The 27,026-nt window shown below is 40.1% G+C and overlaps 1 protein-coding gene across 21 annotated transcripts in view; it reads left to right on the plus strand.

Annotated features, from left to right (window-relative positions):
- adgrl2a (adhesion G protein-coupled receptor L2a) overlaps positions 1-26,443 on the plus strand; it is a 177,242-nt gene extending 150,799 nt beyond the window's left edge. For 5 of the 21 annotated variants that reach the window (XM_055862276.1, XM_055862275.1, XM_055862279.1 and 2 more), the window contains 12 exons: positions 187-396; positions 1,147-1,367; positions 1,999-2,065; positions 8,669-8,760; positions 10,078-10,122; positions 10,423-10,449; positions 11,067-11,235; positions 16,864-16,992; positions 17,790-17,886; positions 19,587-19,715; positions 20,957-20,974; positions 23,941-26,443. In XM_055862276.1, the coding sequence (XP_055718251.1) occupies positions 187-396; positions 1,147-1,367; positions 1,999-2,065; positions 8,669-8,760; positions 10,078-10,122; positions 10,423-10,449; positions 11,067-11,235; positions 16,864-16,992; positions 17,790-17,886; positions 19,587-19,715; positions 20,957-20,974; positions 23,941-24,761 (2,025 nt within the window). In that variant the 3' untranslated portion in view covers positions 24,762-26,443. Of the gene's footprint in view, positions 1-186; positions 397-1,146; positions 1,368-1,998; positions 2,066-8,668; positions 8,761-10,077; positions 10,123-10,422; positions 10,450-11,066; positions 11,236-16,863; positions 16,993-17,789; positions 17,887-19,586; positions 19,716-20,956; positions 21,009-22,382; positions 22,493-23,940 lie in introns of all 21 variants that reach the window. The other 16 variants (XM_055862280.1, XM_055862282.1, XM_055862281.1 and 13 more) reach the window with 9 other exon arrangements.
- Positions 26,444-27,026: the final 583 nt, after the last annotated feature.

The following is a 27,026-nucleotide window of genomic DNA, read 5'->3' on the forward strand; positions in this document are numbered from 1 at the left end:
TCATCTGAAGGGCTCAGCCCATGATTGATGGCTGCTGAGCATTTATTTCCTCATGTCTCCTATGAAATAGAAAAGTAATTTTCCCGTGGCTCTTGCCGAAATGAAGTATGGAAGCATTGGCCGTCCTCTATTTTTTTTATTGACAAAAACAGGCATATTAATTTGCCACATCCGTTATCCCCGTAGGGCCAAGTTGGAGTGCACGAATTACTCTTGACTGTCATCACCCGGGTGGGCATCGTTGTCTCGCTGGTGTGCTTAGCCATCAGCATTTTCACCTTCTGCTTCTTCCGGGGCCTACAGAGCGATCGCAACACCATCCACAAGAACTTGTGCATCAATCTCTTCATTGCCGAGTTAATATTCCTAATCGGTATTGATATGACCGAACCCAAGGTAAGCAGCACAGATTTACCAATGTTTTTGTGAATATATAATTTTATGTATATTTTTCTATTGCACCCCAAACTAAAAACCCTTCAATGTGAAAGTCATGAGACTTTCAAACATAGTTGTGTTTAACCTTCAGTACTTGTCCTCTGCATGTCATGGGTCAGACAGACAGCACCATTAATATGAAGTACAGAGGAGGGATGTCATGCAGTACTTTCCACTTTTGTCTTCGTCACTGAAAGCTATCGTTTAGAACGTTCTGAAACACTCAATACAGCCTCTGCACCCTTTTTAGTTCTTCAATTTCCTCTGTATTCTCTTTTAGTTCTTCTTCCCTCCATGGCCTTTGTGTAGTCATAGTGCCTTCCACCTCCACACAGTCAGTATTCACTGTAAAACCAAGGCTCAATGAAAGGACAAAGCCAGAAGTAATTCAAAATGGTTGACCATGGAGCCTGCAGCACTTAGCCTTTCAAGACAACTGTCATTTAAGCAGCCAGCTGCAAGGTCGAACTTGACTGAACCTGTACGGAGCATAGCGTGTTTTACTTCTGTTCATTACTTACATTGAAATGCACATAACCACTGTATAATAACAACCGCACTCAATTAAATGGCATCATTATCATTGGAATTTGAGAAGGTTAACATGGAATGTTGTTGCTCAGTTAATTCCTCATAAATTGTTACTTTATTTAAAGTTAATATCTATAATATTTTGATCAATTGAAACTATTAATCCATCCACTATAGATTGGCTGTTCCATCGTCGCTGGGATTTTGCATTTCTTTTTCCTGGCCTCGTTTTCCTGGATGTGTTTGGAGGGCGTTCAGTTGTACCTGATGATGGTGGAAGTTTTCGAGAGTGAACATTCAAGGAAAAAGTACTACTATGTATCTGGATACCTTCTCCCAGCCATTGTGGTGGGTGTCTCTGCTGCTATCGACTACAGGAGCTACGGGACAAAGAAAGCGTACGTAAAAATGTATCCGCTATTTTGTTCTCTAAAAAACTGTCATAGTTCATTTATTCCGTGTGTGTATGCGGCCCTGTGACTAAGAACTATCTTTGCTGTCGTTGCTTTTGTCTGCACCCGGGACCCCTTCCTGGAATGGACTGATCCATTTTTTATGTCATTTTAAAGAGCCTGACAGACTCAACACTGTGGTTTCTAGGGGGGCATGGCAACATTAATGCCTTTCTGTTCAAAGACCCTCCTGCGACCTCTTGTTTTTAAATGCTCTCTTAAAGAGAGGAGTGCTGTCTGGAAAAAGGCTTTTACATAGATTAATGATAGTATTTTAGCTAAGCTTCAGGATTGAGGCTAGAGTCCTCACTTTTGTCTTGTGTAACCATGTAACTGCAACGTGGGGGCTTTGTTTTTAGCTGGATTTTTTAGGGGGGTGTTTTTTTCCATTGATTATTGACAATAATCTAACTACCATGTGTTAACAGGGGCAGGGTACATTTTTGTCCTCATAATTCATGCCCATGCATTAATATTTGGCCTAAGGAGGCTGTTGATAGACTGGGTTTAGTTGTTCCTCTTACGTGTGTGTTATTGTTTTACGGATTCCTAATGTTTGTTTTATCTTCCATCATAGTTGCTGGCTAAGAGTGGACAATCACTTCATATGGAGCTTTTTAGGACCTGTCACCTTCATCATCATGGTAAGTTAGTTTTCTTTTCTTGAAAGAGAGAGAGAAAAATGTGCCTCAGTGATTGGCCACACTGATACAGTATGTTCATAGTTACTCGCAATTGTCTGTATCAATGACCGATGAGATGTACAACAACCACAGGGTGAAAAGACATAAGGTCGAATAGTATCTTTGAATTTTTGTTGTTGTTGTGAAACCCACTGTTTTCTGCTCGAATCCATTTTCTGAATGTACCTCATTAGCCTAAAATAGTCCTAAATGTCTTGGAGTAACAGTTTCTGTCTGAAAGAACAAGGAGGACACAAAATACAAAACGTCTCTGTTCTTCTCATGCCTCCATGCTGTTGTATTTAGTAGTATTAGTCGTATTTATTGGGATCCAGCATTAACCACTTCCTGGGGTTCCAACAGGAAAATAAACACAACAAATATAATACATAATATAATATTCATAATACACATAATATACACTAGATAATATCCTGCCTCTGCCTCACGCTTCAGAAACAGGAGATGGCTCCTGCCCTTTGAGCCATTCCAGCTCGCACAAGCCAAGGATTCGTGCAAGGTCACCCACCTACATAATACCGTGCAAAATACAATACATGTCTGTCTCTTCACAGTCCCCATGGTGCCGTAAGGTGTTATTTTATCTGGTTTTTGAATGTGGTTTTATTGCTAAAATGAGTTTCCTTGGGTGGCAGATAGTTCGATGTAAAACTGTGCATTTCCCTAGCCTGTGTTCTGGACCTGCGGACTGTGAAGAGACCTCTGAATGCATGTGTTGTACTGATAAGGGAAAGGGGGATACCTAGTCAGTTGTACAACTGAATGCCTTCAACTGAAATATGTCTTCTGCATTTAACCCAACCCCTCTGAATCAGAGAGGTGCGGACTACCTTGCTCAGGGGCAGAACGACAGATTTTTACCTTGACAGCTCGGGGGATTCGATCCAGCAACAGTGGCCCGAACTGTGTGCTAAATGCATGAACAAACAGTTCAGTACCTCTCACAAAGACCAATAGCGATGCAGTCAATCTCTCCTCAACTTTGAGCCAAGAGAGATTGACATGCATGTTCCTGACATTCATCCTCTGTGTACATCTAAGTGCAGTATGTGTTGCTCTGTTCTGGATCAACTGCAATTTACCTGTCCCTCTTTGCCGCACATGACCACACAACTGGGCAATAGTCCAGGTGCGGCTAAACTAGAGCCTGTAGGACCTGTCTGGTTGACTGAGATGTCAAGAAAGCAGAGCAATGCCTTTTCGTGGACAGACCTCTTCCTGTTTTAGCAACCTTTCGTCTATATGTTTTGACCTTGAGTCGAAGTCCTCACAAAAAAAACATCACTGACCGGGGTGAATCCAGGTGAAAGCTATGATCCCTTATTGATATCCCTTTTTAAATCCACTTCAATCAGTGTAGATGAAGGGGAGGAAACCGGTTAAAGAAGGAATTTTTAACCTTTGAGACATGGATTGTGTATGTGTGCCATTCAGAGAGTGAATGGGCAAGACAAAATATTAAAGTGCCTTTGAACGGGGTATGGTAGTAGCTGCCAGGCGCACCGGTTTGATTGTGTCAAGAACTGCAATGCCGCTGGGTTTTTCACACTCAACAGCGTCCTGTGTGTGTCAAGAATGTTCCACCATCCAAAGGACATCCAGCCAACTTGACATAACTGTGGGGAAGTATTGGAGTCACCATGAGCCAGCATCCCTGTGCAAGGATTTCGACACCTTGTATGCCCTGACGAATTGAGGCTGTTCTGAGAGCAAATGTTCCTACTGTTTTGTACACTCAGTGTATGTGCTGTTCAAGCGTTATTTACTGGTCATGACATTATTATCTCCAACTCGATCAATGGAGGTTCGGTGGCTCCCAGGGAAGAGGCCTGGGGAGTATTATTTTCCCATTTGGAAAAAAAGAAATCAGAAATAGCTGGTGGCATTCATCGGATGTCAGAGCCCTTAGAGCCCTTTTGACTGTCTATTGTTTTGGCCTCTTTCACACCAGGTGAATGGTAAGTCTCCAAACTGTCTCCTGTGAAGAGGGAGGAAGAGCAATAGTTGCTCAGCGGTGTGTTCTTTATCGGACATAATGGCTGGATTTACAGACGCGCTGACCTCCCTGAGCGAGAACACAACGGCCAGAAGGAGGGCTTCCTCTTTGCCGCACCTCATTGCGGTGCTTTACTGCTTTATGACAACGACTGGCCAGCGAGGTTTTGTAACACACGGGCGACTTACCCGTTCAGTAGAGAAATATAATACAATTCCCTTAAATTGCAAATTAAAGGGGGGGGGGGGGGGGGGGGGGGGGGGTGTTAAATATTTATCCCCGTGTCAGCAAATGCTCTGCCAACTACGTGAGATTGTTATTCTCTAAATTGGACATTGTTATTTTTCTCTTTGGTTTCAGAATTATTTGCATGACAAAATGTGTTGGATGTTGAGACGATACTCCGGAATCCCAGTCCTAGTGACCTGCATGATAAAACGGTGACCCTGACAAAACTGATATATAGTTGCAGTGCTAATGTTGGACAGGAATGAGGATTTGCACTTCTAGCGTAGGGAGGTATCGTAATGCTGCTTTTTTTTTTTTTTTACTTTTTGCAAAAATTGACAACAAACAGTAAAGCACAAGGGTAGGGGATCTCAAGGGAATGTGTGGGAGCAAGGTTTTCCACAACCTGTGACCCTGGTTCCTCAACAAATTGGCTTTGTCCTTGTCAATGAGATAGTAGAGAGAGAGAAAGACACAGACAGACAAAAAAAAGCATCCAATCTCACATTCAGTGGCTAGCTGCAGCAGCCACAGCTCCTGTCTTCGAACACCATACTCTCCCGCTGTGTAACTTTTGGTCTAACCCGAGTTGGTCAGGCTCAGTGAAAAGCACTCACAAAAATGTTGTTTTTCCTCTTCCTCCCTAGTTTGTTTTTTTACTCCCCCCACCTCCCTGAACGCCGTCTTAAAGCCCAGACTTGAAGTGAAGCTTGAAGAAGCACTCTGTTCAGCCCTGTTCTCAGGCAAGAGGTTAGTTGGCCCTGTCTCCGGGCACAGAGGGTATTAGCTCCATGAAGAAGGAACATGGAAGTAATGAGTGGTGGGGGGAAACCATTAGTATGCCTGAGATGCTTTAACAGCAAGCCTTTGGATCATGACACGTCGCAAGCAGTTCCTATCATCCGGACAGCTCCATCTGCACCTTTAATATTTCATCCCCAGTTCACAAGGAGTTCAGGGTTGTAGCACACACTCGACACATACTCGCTCAGGAAAAAGCTTTCTCCTCGGGTCCCAGTGTGGCAGAGATGCTTCTGCTTGGCTAGCGGTGATGATTCAGAGCAAAGAGAGAGAGAGGCCCAGGCCTAGTAGCTTGCAGGCTGCCACTCTCACTAGGTAGACCGGGCCCTGGGGAAGGCAGAGAAAGCATGTTGGTGGGGGGTAGTGAACATGTGCCATGCTAGCTAGGGTCCTTTAAAGTACTGTCGTCTCCGTCCTCTGTCTCATTGGATCCATGTCACCACTCCAGGGTGTGTGAAAGGCATTTCCGAGTGCCCGACTCATGCAAGCGAAGTGATAAAAAATGATTTGTCTGATGGCGGCATAAACAAAACGCTGCATCACCTCTGAAAGTCCATGATATGAAGGAGCGGCTCCATTTATGTATTTTTTTTCTTCTCGCCTTCGCTTGTTATGCTCTGCTTATTGTTCTGTGACTCCACTGGTTGATTAGGCGGGGGAGGGGGAGATATTGATCACCTAGCTACTCCTTTCATAGCAGAGTGCAGTAGAGCGCAAGGGGAGCGTGAATGAACAGCCAGACATGTCCAGTACATTATGGAGCTCACAAAGCACCTCCATTTGTCTCATTCCTTCATATTGGTGTTTTCACACTCTTTTTCTCTTTCATTCGCTCTTGCAGCATTCAGAAGATAACCTGAGACAATTGAAAAGCTTTGTTCATGTTCAACTAAGTCAACTATTTAAAATGAATATAGATAAATCACCCCTCACCAGAATACCTTAATTTCTGAAATCAAGATGTGGAAGTTTTATATTAGTAGAACAAACATGTTTTGTTGGTGGTTGTTTGTTTCTATAATTTATTAGCAGTCTTTCTACATTTGTCCAGGGTTCACACAGTATACTTGAATTTGGAGCTCTGAAAATCAAGTGATGGAATACCTTGAAAATCTGACATTTCCTCTATTTTGTCCTTGAAAAGTCCTTGAAATTATTGGAGCCGATTTATATGCTTGATTTATATGTCATTTCTGATCAGTTAGTTTGAGAGGGAGACGCTTTTGTTTGTTTCCCGTCGTTTCAATTGACATGGGTTGCGCTTGTCTGTTAATTTGTTGCGGTTAAACCACGTGCTGTTATTGTGAGGACGACAATGTTGGCTTCAACTTGGCTTTCCATACAAAGCGTTCCATTACAAAGGGAACTCTTTTTTTTGGTGGCGCTTTCTCATTTGAAAAACATGATACAAACCCCTACAACATCTCACATGGCGAGGGTGAGCATAATGCTACTATAATGCTATAATGCTTTATCAGTGTGCTTGTGTCGCCAACACATGTCGGGTAGGCTATACAAATCGTCACGCATGCAATCTATTTAGTCAGGCAATGTCCATATTATCCTGTCATACTTAGAATGTCATAATTTGAATGCAAATACATAGTGCCATTAGGAAGAACTTTAAAATGCGTTAGTCTGAAAGTTGTAATGTATACTTTTTTTGACACTTTTTGCATGCTTTTGGGCGAGAGTTTTTTTCTATACTTTTAAATATAAAATCGAGGCCCTTGAAAATTGCAATTTAGTTCTTGAAGAATTCCTTGAATTTGACTTGCCAATGTCTGTACGAACCGTGTTTATAACATACACTATCGTTCAATAGTTTAGGGTCACTTGTCCTTGTTTTTGAAAGAAAAGCACATTTTTTGTCCATTAAATAACATCAAATTTATCAAAAATACATTGTAGACATTGTGAATGTTGTAAATTACTATTGTAACTGGAAACGGCTGGTTTGAGAAACAGACGCCTCACAAGTCACAAGTTTCATTAAATAGTACCTGCAAAACACCAGTCTCAACGTCAACAGTGAAGAGGTGACTCCGGGATGCTGGCCTTCTAGGCAGCGTTGGAGAAAAAAAAGCCATATCTCAGACTCGCCAATAAAAATGTAATATTAAGATGGGCAAAAGAACACAGACACTGGACAGAGGAACTCTGCCTAGAAGGCCAGCATCCCGTAGTCGCCTCTTCACTGTTGACGTTGGTGTTTTGCGGGTACTATTTAATGAAGCTGCCAGTTGAGGACTTGTTTCGCAAACTAGACACTCTAATGTACTTGTCCTCTTGCTCAGTTGTGCACCGGGGCCTCCCACTCCTCTTTCTATTCTGGTTAGAGCCAGTTGCGCTGTTCTGTTAAGGGAGTAGTACACAGCTTTGTATGAGATCTTCAGTTTCTTGGCAATTTCTCGCATGGAATAGCCTTCATTTCTCAGAACAAGAATAGACTGACGAGTTTCAGACAAAATGTATTTCTTTCTGGCCATTTTGAGCCTGTAATCAAAACCCACAAATGCTGATGCTCCAGATTCTCAACTAGTCTAAAGAAGGACAGTTTTATTGCTTCTTTAATCAGGACAACAGTTTTCAGCTGTGCTAACATAATTGCAAAAGGATTTTCTAATGATCAATTATCCTTTTAAAATGATGAACTTGGATTAGCTAACACAACGTGCCAGTGGAACACAGGACTGATGTTTGCTGATAATTCGCCTATGTAGATATTCCATAAAATAATCTGCCGTTTCCAGCTACAATAATCATTTACAACATTAACAATGTCTACACTGTATTTCTGTTCATTTTGATGTTATTTTAAATGGACAAAACATTTGATTTTCTTTCAAACATACGGACATTTCTGAGTTACCCCAAACTTTGTAACGGTAGTGTACACACACAGTAGGCTATACGTATGTGCGTGCGTTCAAGAGTCAGAGACCCGGTTCTGTCTCAGAATAGATAGTTTTAGGAGTAAATCATTTGGAGCTGCTCCTGATTGGCCCATGCAGCTCCCTCTTTGTGTCTCTAAATCATTGTATTGATTTATTTTTAAGGGCCCAAAGATACAGCACACAGTATCCCACTCTGAACGTGATATGTACCACTGGCTTTCTTAGGATTTCATCTGGTTTTAAAACAAGGAAGTGAAAGTGATGGGAATCTCTCCCTCCCTGTCTGTCTGTCTATTTTCCTGCACAGGAATTGGAGAAATATACTGCGTTCCATATTGTGTTTTATAGTTACCAGACTGTAGCTGTGTTTTTTGGCTGGACTGCGATGGATTTTAATGCATGTTCATGGTCTTATTGATATAGAATGACACAACATTTGGCGCCAGTCTGCTTGTCTGAGTCTTGCAGGACGATAGATGTCTATTACATTAGGGCAGTGGATGAGAGATGCTCGGGAAGGCACTCCTATTTTAATAGTTATGGACAAATTAACAGTTTTTTTCTCCTTCACCATGCCATTAATCTCCATCAATTAACAATGCCATTACTCTGTTTTGACAGCTCAATCTCATCTTCCTGGTCATCACCATGTACAAAATGGGGAAGCACTCCACTACTCTGAAACCAGACTCCAGCAGATTGGAGAACATCAAGTAAGTAGAGATTCTTGGTAAATGCACATTTTCCAATATTCTTGGCAATAAACAGATATTTCCACAAACCCATAAAGACAATAGTACTGTATGGCATGGTTAATTTTTTGTCGAGGTACTGTTTTTACTGTTTTTGACTAGTCGAACTTGTGTCCTTGTCGGTAGCATTAATGTATCTATATCTGGTACACATTTAAATTGTCCATTCAGAAAATTGACCAGAGGAATTCCAATCGATCTCCAGGGAGATCATATTTTACACAGAGACTGGTGGTTTCGGGTGGGGGATTATGGCATGACCGTCCCGCAATGATGACAACATTTACTTTGTGAATGGTCTTTAGTCCTTGTTGTATTCCTCTGTGTCAGCGACCACTGGATTGTGTTGGCATGGCACACACCATTCGGAAGCTTCTGGCTCAAAGTATGCGCTGTTAGGGCTTCAGAGTGGCGTGAGTGGAAGCACTATCATGTGTTTCCCATGGAACAAAAACAATTTGAGTCCCAGAAAAGAAGTCCTCCCTTAACTCCACTCCCTCCCCATCCCTTAATGAGTCTGGTTTTATCACTCACCTCTGCATTTGCTAAGTGTTTTACTTTGGGGAAAGTAAATGTTTTCCAAAGTCTTGATTGTTTATCATTGACAAAAAAACAGTATATTGTGCTTGAAATCAGTGAGCAGAATACAGGGACTCCTGAAAGACATGGGCATTTTGGTTTGTTGGTTAGGGAGTGTTATTTCCGATGCCATGGCTTGGTTGCATAGCCTAACCCTAACCAATTCACACCATGATATTATAACGTCAACTCAGCTACATACCACTGTGTGTAGGAGCATTGACGCATTCATTTGTAGTGGTCTAATTACTACCATAAAAAAACACAACCAAAAGTAGTGCCAATAGACATCCAGTTCACCTCTGCAATGTTTAATGAAAGGCATTAGGTGATTATGTGTTTTAAATGTGCACATTTGCTCACATTCTATTTCTGCATGTGTTCCATTCATGTTGCAGTTTAATCACTAGTGGGTATTGTCTTTTTGGTGCGTAATGAAACTACCCCGCATAAAATGTTTCCTCCAAGCAATGTTTGTACACATATGTATAAGTATTACTGTATTTTCTGTTGTCTTATGTTGTCTGCACCAATCCTCACGGACTTTGGTTAGTCAAGCACATAGACGGGGGATGGAAATCAGCATAGCACCAGTGTCATTGCATGTTGCATGTCAAAAGAGAAAGCTAATCTGCAGCGTCTCTCGTTTCTCTTCCTGTTGCGTTTCTTCTTTTCTCTCTGTCCTGTCTTCCACACCAGTAATTATCGCGTTTGTGACGGCTACTATAATACCGATTTGCCTGGGTAAGCTATCACCATACATTTCCCCCAAATTCTCTTCATCGCAGAGCGGACATAGTAGCATAAACACAAATTGAACGGCACGCAAGTGGTTTGAACTGACCAGTTTACACATTTCGTAATGTCATCAACAGCCAAATAGACACACACACTCTCTCGCTTCTTGTTAGCCTCTTAATTTCATTCCCTCGTAATTTTCCTAAAATCAAAGGTGAAGATCTCTGCCTCAAAATGCCAACTAACCACGCTGTGATGCGTCTGATCTAATTTGTGTTTCTCTTTCCCGCTTATCATGCTCTCTAGCTATGAAGATAATAAACCATTTATCAAGTAAGGACATTAGCCTCAGAAGTCTGAGTCTGTTCTTCAGCCTGTAGTTGATTTTCCTCACCATTCTGCCTCTCTCTCTCTCTCTCTCTCTCTCTCTCTCTCTCTCTCTCTCTCTCTCGTTCTCTCTGTGATCACTCCAAGGTGCTCCTCATTTTCTTTCCTTACTGTTCACATCCCCATGTCTGTCCGTCCATCCGTCCGTCTTGTCTCTATCCAGTTTGCTGTTGTGTGTCTTCACCTGTGAAGGTGTTTGAAGGCTCCATAGGACCTTCACACAACCGGCTCCAGGCTTTTCTCTATAGAAATAATAAATATATTAAAGACTTGTTGAAAGAGAGACAAAACACAGGTAATAATTGTTATCGAGTCTGATCCCCCCCCTTCCCCCAGATATGATATGATACCAAAAGAACAGTATCTGTAGTCAAGCTCGCGTGTCCCATAAACATTGTGTGAATGATGTCTGAGTTTTTGGTCTCCTTGGCTGAATCTGCCGGTGTAGATGTCCACCTGTCATGGTCTAGCTAGCACAGACTGATCGTTATTCCAAGAGAACACAATTTCCACCTCACACTGGATTTCCCTTTATTTTTCTTTTTTTTTCTTTGTTTGTTCAGATCCTGGGTCCTGGGGGCGTTTGCACTGCTTTGCCTGATGGGACTGACGTGGTCATTCGGCTTGTTCTTTATCAACGAGTCCTCTGTGGTGATGGCCTACCTCTTCACAATATTCAACAGCTTCCAAGGGATGTTCATCTTCATTTTCCACTGCCTTCTCCAGAAAAAAGTATGTTTGCACTATCATTTTGCACAAACACTGTGATCGTCTACGTGAGACTGAATCAATTGTCACTTTAAACAGTTGAGGGGTGAGTGGGGTAAGTTGAGCCAAAGGTTTGGTTGAGTCACCCTTTGTTTCTAGGAGACCATACACAAAATGAATCAGGTGACCAAATATTTAGGAAGAGGTGATCATTTCATGGAGTCACTAAAGGAAGAAACCACATGGAAAAGTCTAATTCATTTATTGTGTTATCGGTTCCATGATGATTGTATCTAAACAAAAGTACATCATTTGAAGATTGTTCTATACATCAGTTGGGGTCTCTATAAGCTACAATATGAGGTCCTAAACCTAGCATGAAAGTGCATCCTTGTAGCTGTGTGGGCTAATAAAGTCAACATTTTGCCTTGGGGTAAATTGAGATAATGGCCACAATATCCCATACAAATAATTATTACATTTATTCAGTTTTATCCATAATATGCATAGTATTTGTGCAATGTGTCATGCATACGAACTCACTATTTTTGTTACAGAGCAGACATCATCATGCACTGTAAACACGCAGGGGTCTAGCCCCCCTTGAGGTTCTTGAGAGAGAAGCCAAGGAAGTGAGAGAAGGGAAGAAGTCCATTTGAGCAGCAGCAAGTGATGAAATATAGTCTGAATGACACTGAAGTGGTAAATTGACAAAAAAAAGAAAACAAACATGTACCTGTGCGAAACAGAGTCTATAACAGAGCAGCAGAGGTGCACGACTTCTTATCTGATGAAATGGAGGTTGAGCTTGCTCACCATATCAGGGAACTTGCAGACCAGTTTCATGGGCTTAGTAGCCTCAAATGCAGAGAACGTGCCTACGAATTAGCACATCGAAACAACATTAATGTCCCAGACAACTGGTCAATAAATGGAAAGGTAAGTAATACTGAAGACCGAGATCTATATCTGAATGTAGGCATACATTTAAGATGTACAATATACCAAACCCCCATTCCTTGAATTCAACTTTGACCTACCAGCACCATCACCCACTGTCACAGGACACCCGCCCTCACTTACCTCATGGCGGCTCAACTTACCCAATTCCTATGCTCAATTTACCCCATACCTAGACCACTCTTTTTGAACAAGCTATGTTTTCAAAACTGTTGTGTTTACATTAATTTCCAGGGATATAGGGAAAGTATTCAGACCCCTTGACTTTTTCCAACTTGTGTTAGGTTACAGGCTTATTCTAAAATTGATTCAATTGTATTTTTTTATCATCAATCTAAACACAATACCCCATAATGACAAAGCAAAATCAGGTTTTTAGAATTTTTTAGCTAATTCCAAAAAATAGAAAATTGCACATTTACATAAGTATTCAGACCCTTTACTCAGTACTTTGTAGAAGCACCTTTGGCAGCGGTTACAGCCTCGAGTCTGCTTGGGTATGACGCTACACGTTTGGCACACCTGTATTTTGTGTGTTTCTCCCATTCTTCTCTCCAGAGATGTCAAATTGGGTTCATGTCTGGGCTTTCACTGCAGAGATGGTTGTCCTTCTAGAAGGTTCTCCCATCTCCACAGAGGAACTCTAGAGCTCTGTCAGAGTGACCATCGGCTTCTTGGTCACCTCCCTGACCAAGGCCCTTCTCCGCCGATTGCTCAGTTTGGCAAGGTGGCCAGCTCTAGGAAGAGTATTGGTGGTTCCAAACTTCTTCCATTTAAGAATGATCGAGGCCACTGTGTTCTTGGGGACCTTCAATGCAGAAGAAATGTTTTGGTACCCTTCCCCAGATCTCTGCCTCGACACAATCCTGTCTTGGAGCTGTACGGACAATTCCTTTGACCTCATGGCTTGGTTTTTGCTCTGACACGCACTGCCAACTGTGGGACCTGATATAGACAGCCTTTCCAAATAATGTCCAATCAATTAAATTCACCACAGGATGACTCCAATCAAGATGCAGAAACATATCATGGATGATCAATGGACTCAGGATTCACCTGAGCTCAATTTCGAGTCTCATAGCACTGAATACGAAATAACATATTCTGTTTTTTATTTTCTATAAAAATGTAAAAAAGTTTTTTTTTTTAATCAATTTTAGACTAAAGCCATAATGTCACAAAATGAAATGTGGAAAAAGTCAAGGGGTGTGAATACTTTCCGAAGGCACTGTACTTTGTTATAGAATATTATATTCCCCTAGACGTAATGATGCTGAATGTAAAAATATGTCTCAGCATACTCCACTCTCCGCTAAACATATTTCACGGTAGTTTTGAGCATAATGAATAAAGGATAACAGCCAATATAGGCTTAGCATAGCCTCTGCTTTCAGGCTTGGCTCACGTTGTTTTCAAAAGTCTGGGGAAGGTTATATTGGAAAAAAATATGAGTGGAGTGTTGATTGCCAGCAGATGCTGGCTGATTTGCTATGAATATATATATTTTTTTTAAACAAACCACCCTTTCAATCCCTTTTCCGAAACAAAACTTATCCAGAGTAAGCTAATTTATGGTCCAAGCATTGCTAGCATGTTATCTTTTAGAAAATTAACATTCAGAAATCATTTCTATTAAATGTTTTATGTAATTTTGTTGTAATGACAAAATCTAGATATTTTTTGGGTGAAAATGTTTCGCTGTTTGGTTTTGAATCTCTGCCTCTGTTTGAATGTGCCTATTTCGATTGTTGGGAGGTGCAAATGGCTTGGATTATACCATCCACCGTCTTTTAGCTGACAAAAACTTCCTCAGGCTTTCGAATGGTACGGTATATTACAAGGGCTTTCAGGACTAGGTTTACAGTACTTTCAGAAGGTATTCATACCGCTTGACTTATTCCACATGTTGTTGTGTTACAGCCTGAATAAAAAATGGATTAAATATATTTTTTCCACAAATCTACACACAATACTTCAATGTTTTTAGGAATGTTTGCACATTTATTGAAAATGAAATACAGAAATATCTCATTTAGACAAGTATTCACACCCTTGAGTTAAAACATGTTACAATCACCTCGGGCAGCGATTACAGCTGTGAGTCTTTCTGGGTAAGTCTCTAAGAGCAATGCACACCTGGATTGTACAATATTTACACATCATTCTAAAAATAAATCTTCAAGCTCTGTCAAGTAGGTTGTTGATCATTGCTAGACAGCCATTTTCAAGTTTTTCCATAGATTTTCAAACCAATTTAGCCCTTTCCTGCAGTCAAATGACCTCGTGGGTGGAATGTTATTCATAATATATTTTTTTAAATGCTGAAAATCCGGTGTTTCTATGGCAAACAATTTTGTTATATTTCAGTCTTCTGTGATGTATATAAAGTGTAATTTTGGGATGCAAACTCAACATTGAATATATTTCAACTCTATATCTGACATGGTACAGGTGTCTTTTTTTAAACCAATAACCATGTGTGTGAGGTGTATACATTTGTTTCAAACTAGATTTGTTTAAGACTACCAAGGAACACTCGGTGTGACCATGATTTAGCCCACTGCAGTAAAATATTAAGTCAAAACTGTAACTAGACCGCTCAGGAACATTCAATGTCATCTTGGTTATTAACTCCAGTGTATATTTGGCCTTGTGTTATAGGTTATTGTTCTGCTGAAAGGTGAATTTGTCCAGTAAAAACTCCCTAGGCCTTGCCGATGACAAGCATACCCATAACATGATGCAGCCATCACCATGCTTGAAAATATGAACAGTGTTACTCAGTGATGTGTTGGATTTGCCCCAAACATAACGCTTAGTATTCAGGACATGAAGTTGGCAGATTTTTTGCAGTTTTACTTTAGTGTCTTATTGTAAACAGGATAAATGTTTTGGAATATTTTTATTCTGTACAGACTTCCTTCTTTTCACTCTGTGAATTGTATTGTATAGTATTGTGGAGTACCTACAATGTTGTTGATCCATCCTCAGTTGTTTTCTCCTATCACAGCCATTACATGACCAACTAGACTGTTACCAACCCTTAGTATGCTTTTGGGAAAAAAATGTGTTTGACCAGATACAATGCCAATTTACAGTAAACAAATTGACAACATACTTTCAGCACGCTTATAGGGAAGTACATTCAACAAGCACAGCACAAATGACTTGGCTGAGAGAAATTGATGATACAAAAAGATTGTGGGGGCTGTTTTGTTAAACTTCAGTGCGGCTTTTGACATTATCAATCATAGTCTGCTGCTGGAAAAACATATGTGTTATGGCTTTACACCCCCTGCTATATTGTCGATAAAGATTTACCTGTCTAACAGAACACAGAAGGTGTTCTTTAATGGAAGCCTCTCCAACATAATCGAGGTAGAATCTGGAATTCCCCAGGGCAGCCGTTTAGGCCCCTTCATTTTTTTTAACTTTACTAATGACATTCCATGGGCTTTGAGTAAAGCCAGTGTGTCTATGTATGCAGATGACTCAACACTAAACACATCAGCTACTACAGTAACTGAAATGACTGCAATACTTAACAAATAGCTGCAGTTCGTTTCAGAATGGGTGGCAAGGAATAAGTTAGTTCTAAATATTTCAAAACTAAAAGCATTGTATTTGGGACAAATCATTCAGAAACCCTAAACCTCAACTACATCTTGTAATGAATAATGTGGAATTAAGCAAGTTGAGATGACTAAACTCTTGGAGTAACCTTGGATTGTAAACTGTCATGGTCAAAACATATTGATACAACAGAAGCTAGGATGGGGAGAAGTCTGTCCATAATTATACATCAGGTAACTGATACAAGAAGTAGAATCAGATTTTTTAAAACAGGTAAAGTACACCTTATGGAACAGCGGGGACTGTGAAAAGACAGACAAAAGTACAGACACAACCATACGCAAACAAGTGCAAGCACATGCACTCTACACACGTACATTGTAATATTGTTGTATGGTGATATTGTAGATATGTAGTGGTGTAATAATGTTATATGATGTACTGTTTTATCTTTGTTTTATATGTAAAGTAAGTGCCTTAATGTGTTTGGACCCAAGTTCCTGAGTGTGCTGATACACCATTCCAAGCGTAATAAATAACTTCACCATGCTCAAAGGGATTTTCAATGTCTGCTATTTAAATTTTTTAACCATTTAACAATAAACAGCTCCCTTCTTTGCGAGGCATTGACAAACCTCCCTGGTCTTTGTGGTTGAATCCGTTTGAAATTCACTGCTTGACTGAGGGACCTTACAGATAATTGTATGCGTGGGGTACAGACATGTGGTAGTCATTTAAAATCATGTTAAGCACTATTATTGCACACAGAGTGAGTTCATGCAACTTATTATGTGACTTTTTAGGCAAATGTTTACTCCTGAACTTACTTAGGCTTGCCATAACAAATGGGTTGAAGACTTATTGACTCAAGACATTTCAGCTTTTTATTTTTTATGAATTTAAAAAACATAATTCCACTTTGACATTATGGGGTATTGTGTGTAGGCCAGTGACACAAAATCTCAATGTAATCTATTTTAAATTCAGGCTGTAACACAACAAAAATATGGAAAAATTAAAGGGGTGTGAATACTTTCTGAAAGCACTGTAAGCACACACAAACGGTACACACAAAATAAACATAGCCACTAACTTAGCGTCCCCTTCTTGCTTCCACAGGTCCGTAAAGAGTACATCAAATGTTTCCGCCACACATATTGCTGTGGTGGCTTACCAACGGAGAGCTCACACAGCTCAACAAAGACCTCCACCACAAGGACAAGTGCACGCTACTCCTCGGGCACACAGGTACTATACCAGGGATTCTGACTGGGATTCATCTCTATGTCAGGGTAGATTGGCATAAACCCAGTTTTCCCGCAAAGTATCACCTATAATAGTTAACTAGGAGAGTCTCCAATGACTTCTGAATCCATTGAATCCATCAGAACGCCCAGTAATGTTATATTTTTAAAGACCGCTGGCCAATGTGATTGTACCAGAAACACAGACCGTAGTTAAACAGTGACATGTATACTTTAAAGTAAGCTAACTGTTTCAAACAGTACTGTATTGCATTGGCACCTTTTTCCACTCTACCCCTTAGCACTCGCTTGATCTTTTTTTCTCACTAACGCCACTGTGCATGGAACTATTTGCGCTATTTGGGAGCATTGCAGTCACTTTTACTCTTTGGAAAAACAAGAATGCAAATATAATTTGATGTTTATTCCTTTGTTATTCCTTTGCTATTGAGCTACTTTTTTTTATAAATGTTTTGATAGGAGACAATGCTCGAACCACTGTCAAGGCGGCGATAGAAAGACAAAACCGTCACACGACATTCCCATTTTAATGTCTAATTAAACCCAAGGAGCACCCCCCCCTATTACATCCACTACTTTTGACAGGAAGTATAAAAGTAGTCACTCGAAGCCTGAGTTAATATAATGTGTGGAGGCCAGACGTTGCACTTGGTGCGATTTGTGTGAAGAGTCGGTTCGCCGATGCGGGAACACTACATATAGCAAACGTAAATGAAAGTTGATCTCAACAGTGAACAGGCTTCTTTAAGTCCTAATAACTGTCCCTTGTTAATCTGACAGAGCCGTATCAGGAGAATGTGGAATGACACCGTAAGAAAGCAATCTGAGTCCTCCTTTATCTCAGGTGACATCAACAGCACCTCCACCCTTAACCAAGGTCAGTCACACACCTCATCTCTTCTTCACACACCATTCGCCATCATCGAGACATAAAATACATTTTCAAGTGCCAATGATTTCATACAGAAGGGCTAACATCCTGAGAAAGTGTAGTGAATGCTTTGGGCTTGATAAGATTTGCACACTGTGCTAAAAGGGATAGCAAGGATAGTCTCCCTGTTCTGTTCTGCCAACTGAGGATTACAGAAATCCGTCCTCAAATACTTTGTGCTGTCATTTTGGGCAGTAATGTCGAACACGAATTGGGGCAGCCACTGTACTGTTTGTACTAAGTCCAAAGTTCATGTGGCTCAGTCCATTAAAAAAAGAAGAAGAAGAAGAAGGAAATGCCAACAAACTCGAAATAAAGTTTCGTTTTTATTTTTAAACCTATGTTTGCTTGACACGCAGGGGCACATTATTTGGTTGGTATGTAAGGGGACCTCTGCTATTTCAGTGATTCAGGAGGGAGGAAAACAACCTTGTCATTTATTATTTAGCCAGAGCACAAGTATGATGATGAGAAGATGTTCAACTCCGGGTGACCCTGAGTGCTTAGTGTGTTGTTCAGCCTTTACGGCTCGGCATGACTCTAAAATGGCTTTCCAAGTATGCAGGGAAAGAGGTTAGCCTGAGGTAGTCTGACTTCCCCCTCCCAAACTCCCCCTTATTATTTTTCACACTTCAATTTCCGTGAGGTAAAATGTTACAAACAGTAGTTTGAAATTCATCTCGTTAATATTTTTTGAATCCCAATAAGCTGTATATTAGATGTTAAGGTTACATTTTATATATCATGCTCCAGTGTACTACCTTAGTTACCCTTGAGTATACTGTACTGAGGATGGCCCGCTCTTCAGAAACCACTCCCTGTCATTATAACATCCTCAGAGAATACCCTAGAAGAGTGATGGGGTTTTCTAGTACACAGCTTATAAAAATGTGACTGGAAACGTCCTCGTTTTTAAACGTGATGCAAGAAATCCATTGTAAACATTATAAATCGGGGTGAATTGAGTATTTGAAGAAAAGATCTGACATTGTAAAGTATTGGCATCCAGGTGAAGTTAGTGTTATGATATTTTTACCAAAGAGACAAGGGTTTGGTCATTTGTTGTGTACACGTTTCAAGCAATTGCGTCATAGGACTTAAACTTAAAAACGGTGGCCTTAGCAGTAGCAATGGGCAAAAAAAGCATTGCACTGCAGAAAATACCTGATCATGCAGTTTTAACAATTCATTTTATATTCACAGCAGTAGAAGGCTAAATGAGAGCATCTTTTTTTTCACCAGTTACCTTTCTTGTCAAAAAACAAAAACACAAAAAAGGCTGACTTTATAATTTTGTTCTGTTGTTGCATTGCTTCTCATTTACATAGCAGATTGTAGTAGATTTAGAATGAGGTGAACAAAAGTGCCTTTTGTGGTAGTGACTGTTTAGATGTTCTATATCCCCTCTGTATCCTAATCCTTGCTTCCACAAAATGCCTGTACACTTTGCTCAAGTGACATCCAGAGATAATATTAATATCCTGTCCTCCCCAAAAAATTCCCAAATTCAATATTTACTCTGAAAATAATAGCCCAGTTTTAGATGTACTTGACATTTTGTTCCATAAATCACCCCAAAAAGCACTCATTGTACCAATGGCAAAAACTGATCTCTGATCTGTCTTCTTCTGTCTTACCGCCTCCAGGAATGACGGGCAATTATCTTCTAACAAACCCTCTTCTTCGACCACAAGGCACTAACAACCCTTATAACACCTTACTGGCTGAAACAGTCGTATGTAACGCTCCCACGGCTCCACTGTTTAACTCTCCAGGTGTGCTTACTTAACACTTCTTGACGTACAGTTAACTTCTTCTTCTCTCTTCATTTTTTATACTTTGACTCGTTTTTTTTTATGAGTTATTGTGGCCTTATCAAGATCAGAACGTTATCGAGTATCGACTTCCACTCTGGATCTCAGCAGGATCCCCAAATGGGTAACAGACATCGGTTGCTGAAATCGGTGTTGTAAGAAAGCACCGTGTGTATGACTTGGTTTGTGATTTATTAAGAGACCTCTGGTGTGCAGATTCACATTTTGGTCTTTTTAAAGTTTCTCTTGAATGAGATAAAGTGATTCATCTACGATGGAGATACTACATGTTCTGCCTTGAAAAGACAGTATGAACATTGTCATGGCCTTTCAAACGGTACTCTTAAATTGCAGGATTATTGAGATTTGATGATTGTTGATTTATTTATTTAGTGTTTTGTGGGTGAACCTACCCCTAAAACCATATACGTTGCAATACGTGCAAGCTGAAATATTCAGTTTGTGCTTGAATATTTGTGTATTCATGAATGTGACGCAACATGAATTAAATCAACATTTGATTTCGACCACATATGATACGAAGAACAGAACAGATACCAATCCTGACAATCATCATTGGATGATGTTTGATAAGCAAACAGTTAATTTACCTAAATTATCATGATATTTAAAATGTGTTCGTCCCGTATTTCAAATTGTGTGTAAGGATTATTATGGTACAATGCAATGATGTTTACATTTTTTTAAATGACAATTTAACATGACAATTTAAAATTACAATTTAAGTATTTTTTTAAAATGTTTTTTGTTTCTCATTATGCTTTTTCCTTAAGCTTTTTAAAAATGATTTTCTGCTATTTTGTTTGTGTTTTGGGGTGAACTTACCCCTTCAACCGTATACGTTACAATACAGGCAAGCTGAAATATCCAGTTTGTACTTGAATATTTGTGTATTCATGAATGTGACGCACCATGATTTAGATCAACATTTGATTTTGATCGATGATATGTTTTTCAGGTATGAACAGATACCAGTCCTGACAACTCACTAGACACTGTTTGATAAACAAACAGTTCATTTAGCAAAATGATCATGAGATATTACGTGTTAGTCCAGTATTTCAATTTGTGTGCAGGGATTATTATGTTACAATGCAATGCAGTTTAAAAAAAAATATGTTTTTAATTACATTGTATATTTTGTCATGTTTTTTTTGCTTTCTCCTTACGCTTCCCTCTAGTGACCTACAGAGAGACAAGTATGGGAGTAAAACTTAACTTTGCCTATCAAATGTAAATTTATTTCAGCATGCTTATTAAAAAACAAACAACTCCCTGGTACATCAATGGTCATTGGCATTTACTCAGTGGGCAAGTGGTTCACAAACTTTACCAACCAAATTATATTCCACCAATAGGAAAATACTACTTTCCAATATTGCATTCCTTTGGGATCCAACAGCTATCTAAGACATCTGAGAAAGAATGGTTTTGTTATACCTCAGATACTCTTCTTCTTTCTCTTGGATGTGAATAAGTAGTTTGTGATCTGCAGACATCAACTGTAGCTTTGTTACTGGGGTGGCAAAGAATATTTCCTGAGTGAAATGAGAGAAGAGAGGCTTCCTACGTGAATGCCGTTCGCTGTGGCACTCAGCATTCTGTGTCCAGTTTACATTCCTCTCACATCTCTCCCCTATTCTCCAGACATCACCTGTGTGGGGAAAATTGTTCTCCTAGTGAGGCATAAACAAAATGTACAAACGTCATGGTAGCAGCTGTAATCTTTTTTTTTTTTGTCCTCTTTCACTCTTTCCTTTCTTGTCATTTCTCTCCTCTCATCTCCGCTAAACTCTGTGATGTCTGTTTTACATGTTGGTGTGTCTGGAACACAGGAGGTTGGTGACACCTTAATTGGGGAGGATGGGCTCATGGTAATGGCTGGGGTGGAATGGTATCAAATACATCAAATATATGGTTTGATGCCATTCCATTTGCTCCGTTCCAGCCATTATTATGAGCCGTCCTCCCCTCAGCAGCCTCCACTGGTCTGCAAAAATGGTCTATGCCCTTATCTGAACAACAGCATGTCACCATAAAATACCCATTCCTCTTAATCTCTCTCTTCTATCTGTGGCAGGAATTTATTGAAATGTTTTTCGCAATTTCTTTCTGTGCCAAAGCCGTGTTAGCCACGGCAGATACACAACCTCTCTGTCCAATCACACCCCACTAATATTTATTCTATCGCCGCCTGATTTCCACGGCCCTGTGCATACAGAAATTCCTAACATGACTGCACCTGACCTTCCCAGCTGTGTTTTTCTTGGGCTGTTCTTGTAGAGACCCGGGCGTGCACTGGGGACTGTCATTTTGAATGATGTGAACCGCAGGGCTGCCGGCTAACTCTGACCTTGCCTGAGAGAAAATACAAAAAAACACAACTCCAGACACCACTCAATTTAACAAATACAGCCAAAACAAATGAAAATCATTAAAACAATTTAAATAAAAATTGGTGGCATTTAATCTTTAAAAAAAGCTTTGATTGCTTGTTAATCAAATTTGCTGAACCCTTGCTCTAACTAAGTTGCTATGTTTTAATTTTTTTCCTTTCAGTGATTCTTCATGTTACAATAAATCATTTTACTTTCTTTTGTACATCAGCTACTCTTAGGCCAGATAGCCTGAACAGACAAACATGATGTGAGTTGTCCAAAGTGAGTCTCTCCACCTGCTGTCTGTCGTGATGTCGGATGGTGCTTGTGGGCCCTGAAGTGAGAAAGATGGCTGTCCGTGTTGACCATAACTCTCCTTTCTGTATACATTCATATTTTCCCATTGTTTTTCCCTGTCACCTCCAACAAAGAGTTGCTAGACAACTTCTTGTCAATGTCCTAGCTTGCCCATTTGTGGCTACATACCAAGGCCCGGTTTTCTGATAGTGATGGAACTTAGGCTTACGAGTGTTTTAACGATGCATCTTTCCTACAACGGGCGAAAATGTAACCTGCATTTCCCAAAACACCACGCGGAGAGAATGTTCGGCTAAGTGCATCGTTGAGGCATTTGTCGAAACTGAACGGATCGGGGGGAAAAAGGAAGCACTGCTCTCAGATCAGCGTTCTCCCTTTCAAAACTTACCTTAACATTAGAATTATTCCACAATGCTGATGACGGATCAGTTCGTAGAGAGATAGTATCACCTATGACTGCAAATATTGAGGTGGCTTATTCTAATGCTTACCCTATAATAATGCACTAAATCAAGATTTTTCACATCATTGCGCACGTTACACATCATGAAATATATTGAGGCAAAAATGACAGACAGTAGCGTACAAATAGCTAAAATAAACTCAATTGAATTAACCTGAAAATGTATTTAAATGTCATTCAAATATATCGATCTATGTAGCCAATACTGTATTTATCTTAATACAGTTATCTAAATTTTCATTTGACGCGTCTTTATATCCTTTGCTTGTTATGCAAAGAAATGGGCAACTTTCTATGTGTTGTCACTGTCACATCGTTCTGAAGCTTTCAGCGGTCACAGAAAGACAGATAAACATCTTGATTTTGTGTTTAGGGGAGATCTTCTGTGTATCAAGTGACGCGGAAGGGGGAAAAAGAATCTAACGATGTACTTAGCTATTCTACAAGTGGTCTGAGGCAGTCGTTAAATACCAAAACGTTTTCAAGATCATCTTTAGTAACGATGGTTTTGGGAAACGGCTCGGAGATTTAACGATGCTCCTACGAAGGTTTTAATGATGAACTTAGCCTTAAGATGCTCTTGGGAAACCGGGCCCTGTACATTTACCTCTGACATGTGTGTTGTGATCTTCATGATTTTTTTTCACGTTTTTTAATGTTGTTTGGGATCACGTCTGTCCCTTTGTTACTAGAGAGACAAAGGCAGAATATTTTTGTGAATTGGAAAGGCTTTTAGAGAAAGTATTAGTTCATGATATACAAATATTTTCCAAATTACCCCATAACTGAGAATGTAAAATGACTGTTCATTGTGTATATGCAAGCATACACATTCTCCTTACAGATTGTATAATTAGTAACATGGTACAGCTGATTCTTAGTCTTGTGCCAAATTATCTCCAGCGTCCTGAACAGCATTAAACCACTTTTCTCATTTTTTTCATATTGCTTTCGGGAAGAATGGTTGTGACTAATGTAAATCCCCTCATATGTTTTCTCATTCCAGGACACTCACACACACTGAACCATCCCAGGGACACCAGTGCAATGGATACTCTACCGCTAAATGGTAACTTTAACAATAGCTACTCGCTTCGCAACGGGGACTACGGCGACAGTGTGCAGGTGGTGGACTGCGGATTCAGCCTGGACGACGCAGCCTTTGAAAAAATGCTAATATCGGAGCTGGTGCACAATAACCTCCGGGCTTGCAACAAGAGCCACAACCACCGTGTGGAGCGGGGGGCTCCTCTTCCTCCGTCGTCCAAGAAGGTACACGTTGTGGGCGGGAGCAGCAGCGAAGATGACGTCATCGTGGCTGACACCTCATCTTTGGTGCACGGCCACACTATCAACACACCGGTGGGCCTGGGCATAGAGCTGCACCACCGGGAGCTGGAGGCTCCGCTCATCCCCCAGCGGACTCACTCACTTCTGTACCAGCCGCAGAAGAGAGTGAAGACCACTGAGGGGGGCTTGGAGAGCTACGTCAGCCAGCTCACGACCAACGAGCACGGGGACAGCCTACAGTCCCCGAACAGAGACTCTTTGTACACTAGTATGCCCACCCTAAGGGACTCTCCATACCCCGAGAGCAGCCCCGATGCGGAGGAGCTGGAGGACCTCTCGAGCCCCTCTAAGAGGAGCGAGAACGAGGACGTTTACTACAAGAGCATGCCTAACTTAGGAGCAGGACACCAGCTCCAAGCGTACTACCAGATAAGTAGAGGAAACAGTGACGGTTACATCATCCCTATTACTAAAGAGGGCTGCATCCCTGAAGGAGATGTACGGGAAGGACAGATGCAGTTAGTGACAAGCCTTTAAAATATATTTAAATCATCGTCCCCTGTCCGCAGTCCCGACATCCTCGAGGACAAACAGTACTGTACTCTGAGAGATGCCGGGGAAGTTTTTTTCAGAGAGCCTTAGAGCCCCCAACATACACACACACACACACACACACACACTCAGTCGCTCCTCTCCCCCCAGACTCGCCACACCCCATTCTCCTCACAAACCAACAGACTTAAGTGCACTGCGATGGCAGTGCAACATTACCCCGACCGCTGGAGTGGAGTTTTAAACAGACTGTATATAAAATGCAGAGTTCAATTTAAGACACATGCCATTTCTGTATTTAATTATTCTGCTGCTGTTGAATTTAAAAAAAGGATATAAAAAACAATTTAAAAAATGTAATCGGCCACTCCAGTTCAGCAGTTTTTTCTGGCCAAAGGTTGTACATACACTCCCACCATCCTTGTCAAGCCTGTTTCGTATTACATACAAAATGAGGCTCTCGGACCAGGATAAGGACTTATTTGTTTGATGGTGTTCCTGATCAGACTATTAGTTAGGAATATAAGGTCCTGGATCCTAGAGTTGTCCCCATCACCGTGGAGGTTGGATTAACCACTAGCAATCAAGCCCCAGGCCTTATATTTTCTCAATTGAGCTGTTGTCAAGGGAAATGGCAAAATTAATATATATTTTGCTAGTGTAAAATAAAATTCATGGAAACCCGTAAATATAAAGAAATCTTTTAATTGAAAATGTAACATTTGAAGAGAATATTGTGTAAAAGTTGCACATATGTTATAAAATGTGTTTATAGTTCTTACACATCATTCATTATCGTATGTTTGAACAAAAAATGCAGATAAACAAAAATAAGTCTACAAAGAACAAGGTTAATGCATACTAATTTTTTCCACTTGTGGTGTTTTTGCATACTGAATTCATATACAGTATGTTGTCCATTGAAATTTATATGATTTTATATTGCTAAAAGGTCATTATTTTAGTAAAGTGGGAATACAACAGTGACCTATGAAAGTCATGCCATACCATTTTTGGGGGGGTGAATTTGATTTAAATAATCTAATCGGATAAACAATCATGACATAGAAATGGGCCACTCAAGACTAACAGCCACTCAAAAAAAATTGACCATACATTTTTTTTCATTATACATGTATTTCTTCTGCCTGGGTATGGACATTTATTTATTGAAATATTTTCAAAAGATTATACATTGGAAAATGTAATATTTTCCAGCACTGGTATACATAGTCCTTCTTTTTATGTATACATGCTATTAAGGGGCCCATCAATAAAGACAAATGTAAAGTTCAACACTTGTTTAACAAATAAATAAATGTGAGATTTTTTTGTAAAATGACAGTTTTATTCATGTTTTGTGTTTTTGTACCATTGGAGAAATTATAGGTTTGATTAATTTTGCTATGGACAAAATACACTTTTGACTCAAGTCACGAGTTCATCCCAAGCACCTTGGAAGGTTATCAGTGATATGTTTTCAGAGGGATTGCTTTGCTTTTGTTTTCTATCAAAGACATTGTCTATTAGTCAAGCTCATTTCACCTTTTGTGTTGATAAGCCAAATCTTTCCATGTGTTTTAAATTATGAGAAACTCAGGTAGGAAAATTACATTGTAAATGTTCCTCTGTGTGGTTGTAACACTCCAATAAAAGTTTGAAAATTACACCGGTTCATAACATTGTCCGCTTAGTATATTATTAAGCACTTCACCAGACACCATTAAAATCTAGGTGATACAATTCTGTAACTCATCAGCTGGCTTTTTAATAATATGTAAGTGGAAATGAGTCTGATGCTTTACAAGGGTCGCTGTTATAGTTGCAGGCGGTTTGGAGAAATACAGTACATCACAGTAAATATGTCTTATTTATGACACATATTTGCACCAATTAATGCCCACTCCCGCTGAGGACAAAAGTCAGTCCTTGGTTAATGCCTCAGGTATTGCTAATTTATGACACATTCTAATAGGGTAAATAAGCCACCGGTTAGAGCAGGATGACAGCTCACTGCAGGGATTCTGGAAATTGCATTGTTTATCATTTGCCATGGAAGGAAATGACTCAGGATCTGCACCGCCCAGACCCTCTCACTGTCAGAGGAAGTTCACATTAAAGGGACAGTTCACCCAAATTACAAATGAATAACTGCAATTTCGGTGAAGTATACTTTTAAGTTGCATAGACTTTGTTGATGTTGCTTTTCTTATAATTGAGTGTGAGATATTGTTGCAATTATCAGAGGAA

This window comes from Salvelinus fontinalis, chromosome 14 (assembly GCF_029448725.1).
Source record: "Salvelinus fontinalis isolate EN_2023a chromosome 14, ASM2944872v1, whole genome shotgun sequence".
Lineage (NCBI taxonomy): Eukaryota > Metazoa > Chordata > Actinopteri > Salmoniformes > Salmonidae > Salvelinus > Salvelinus fontinalis.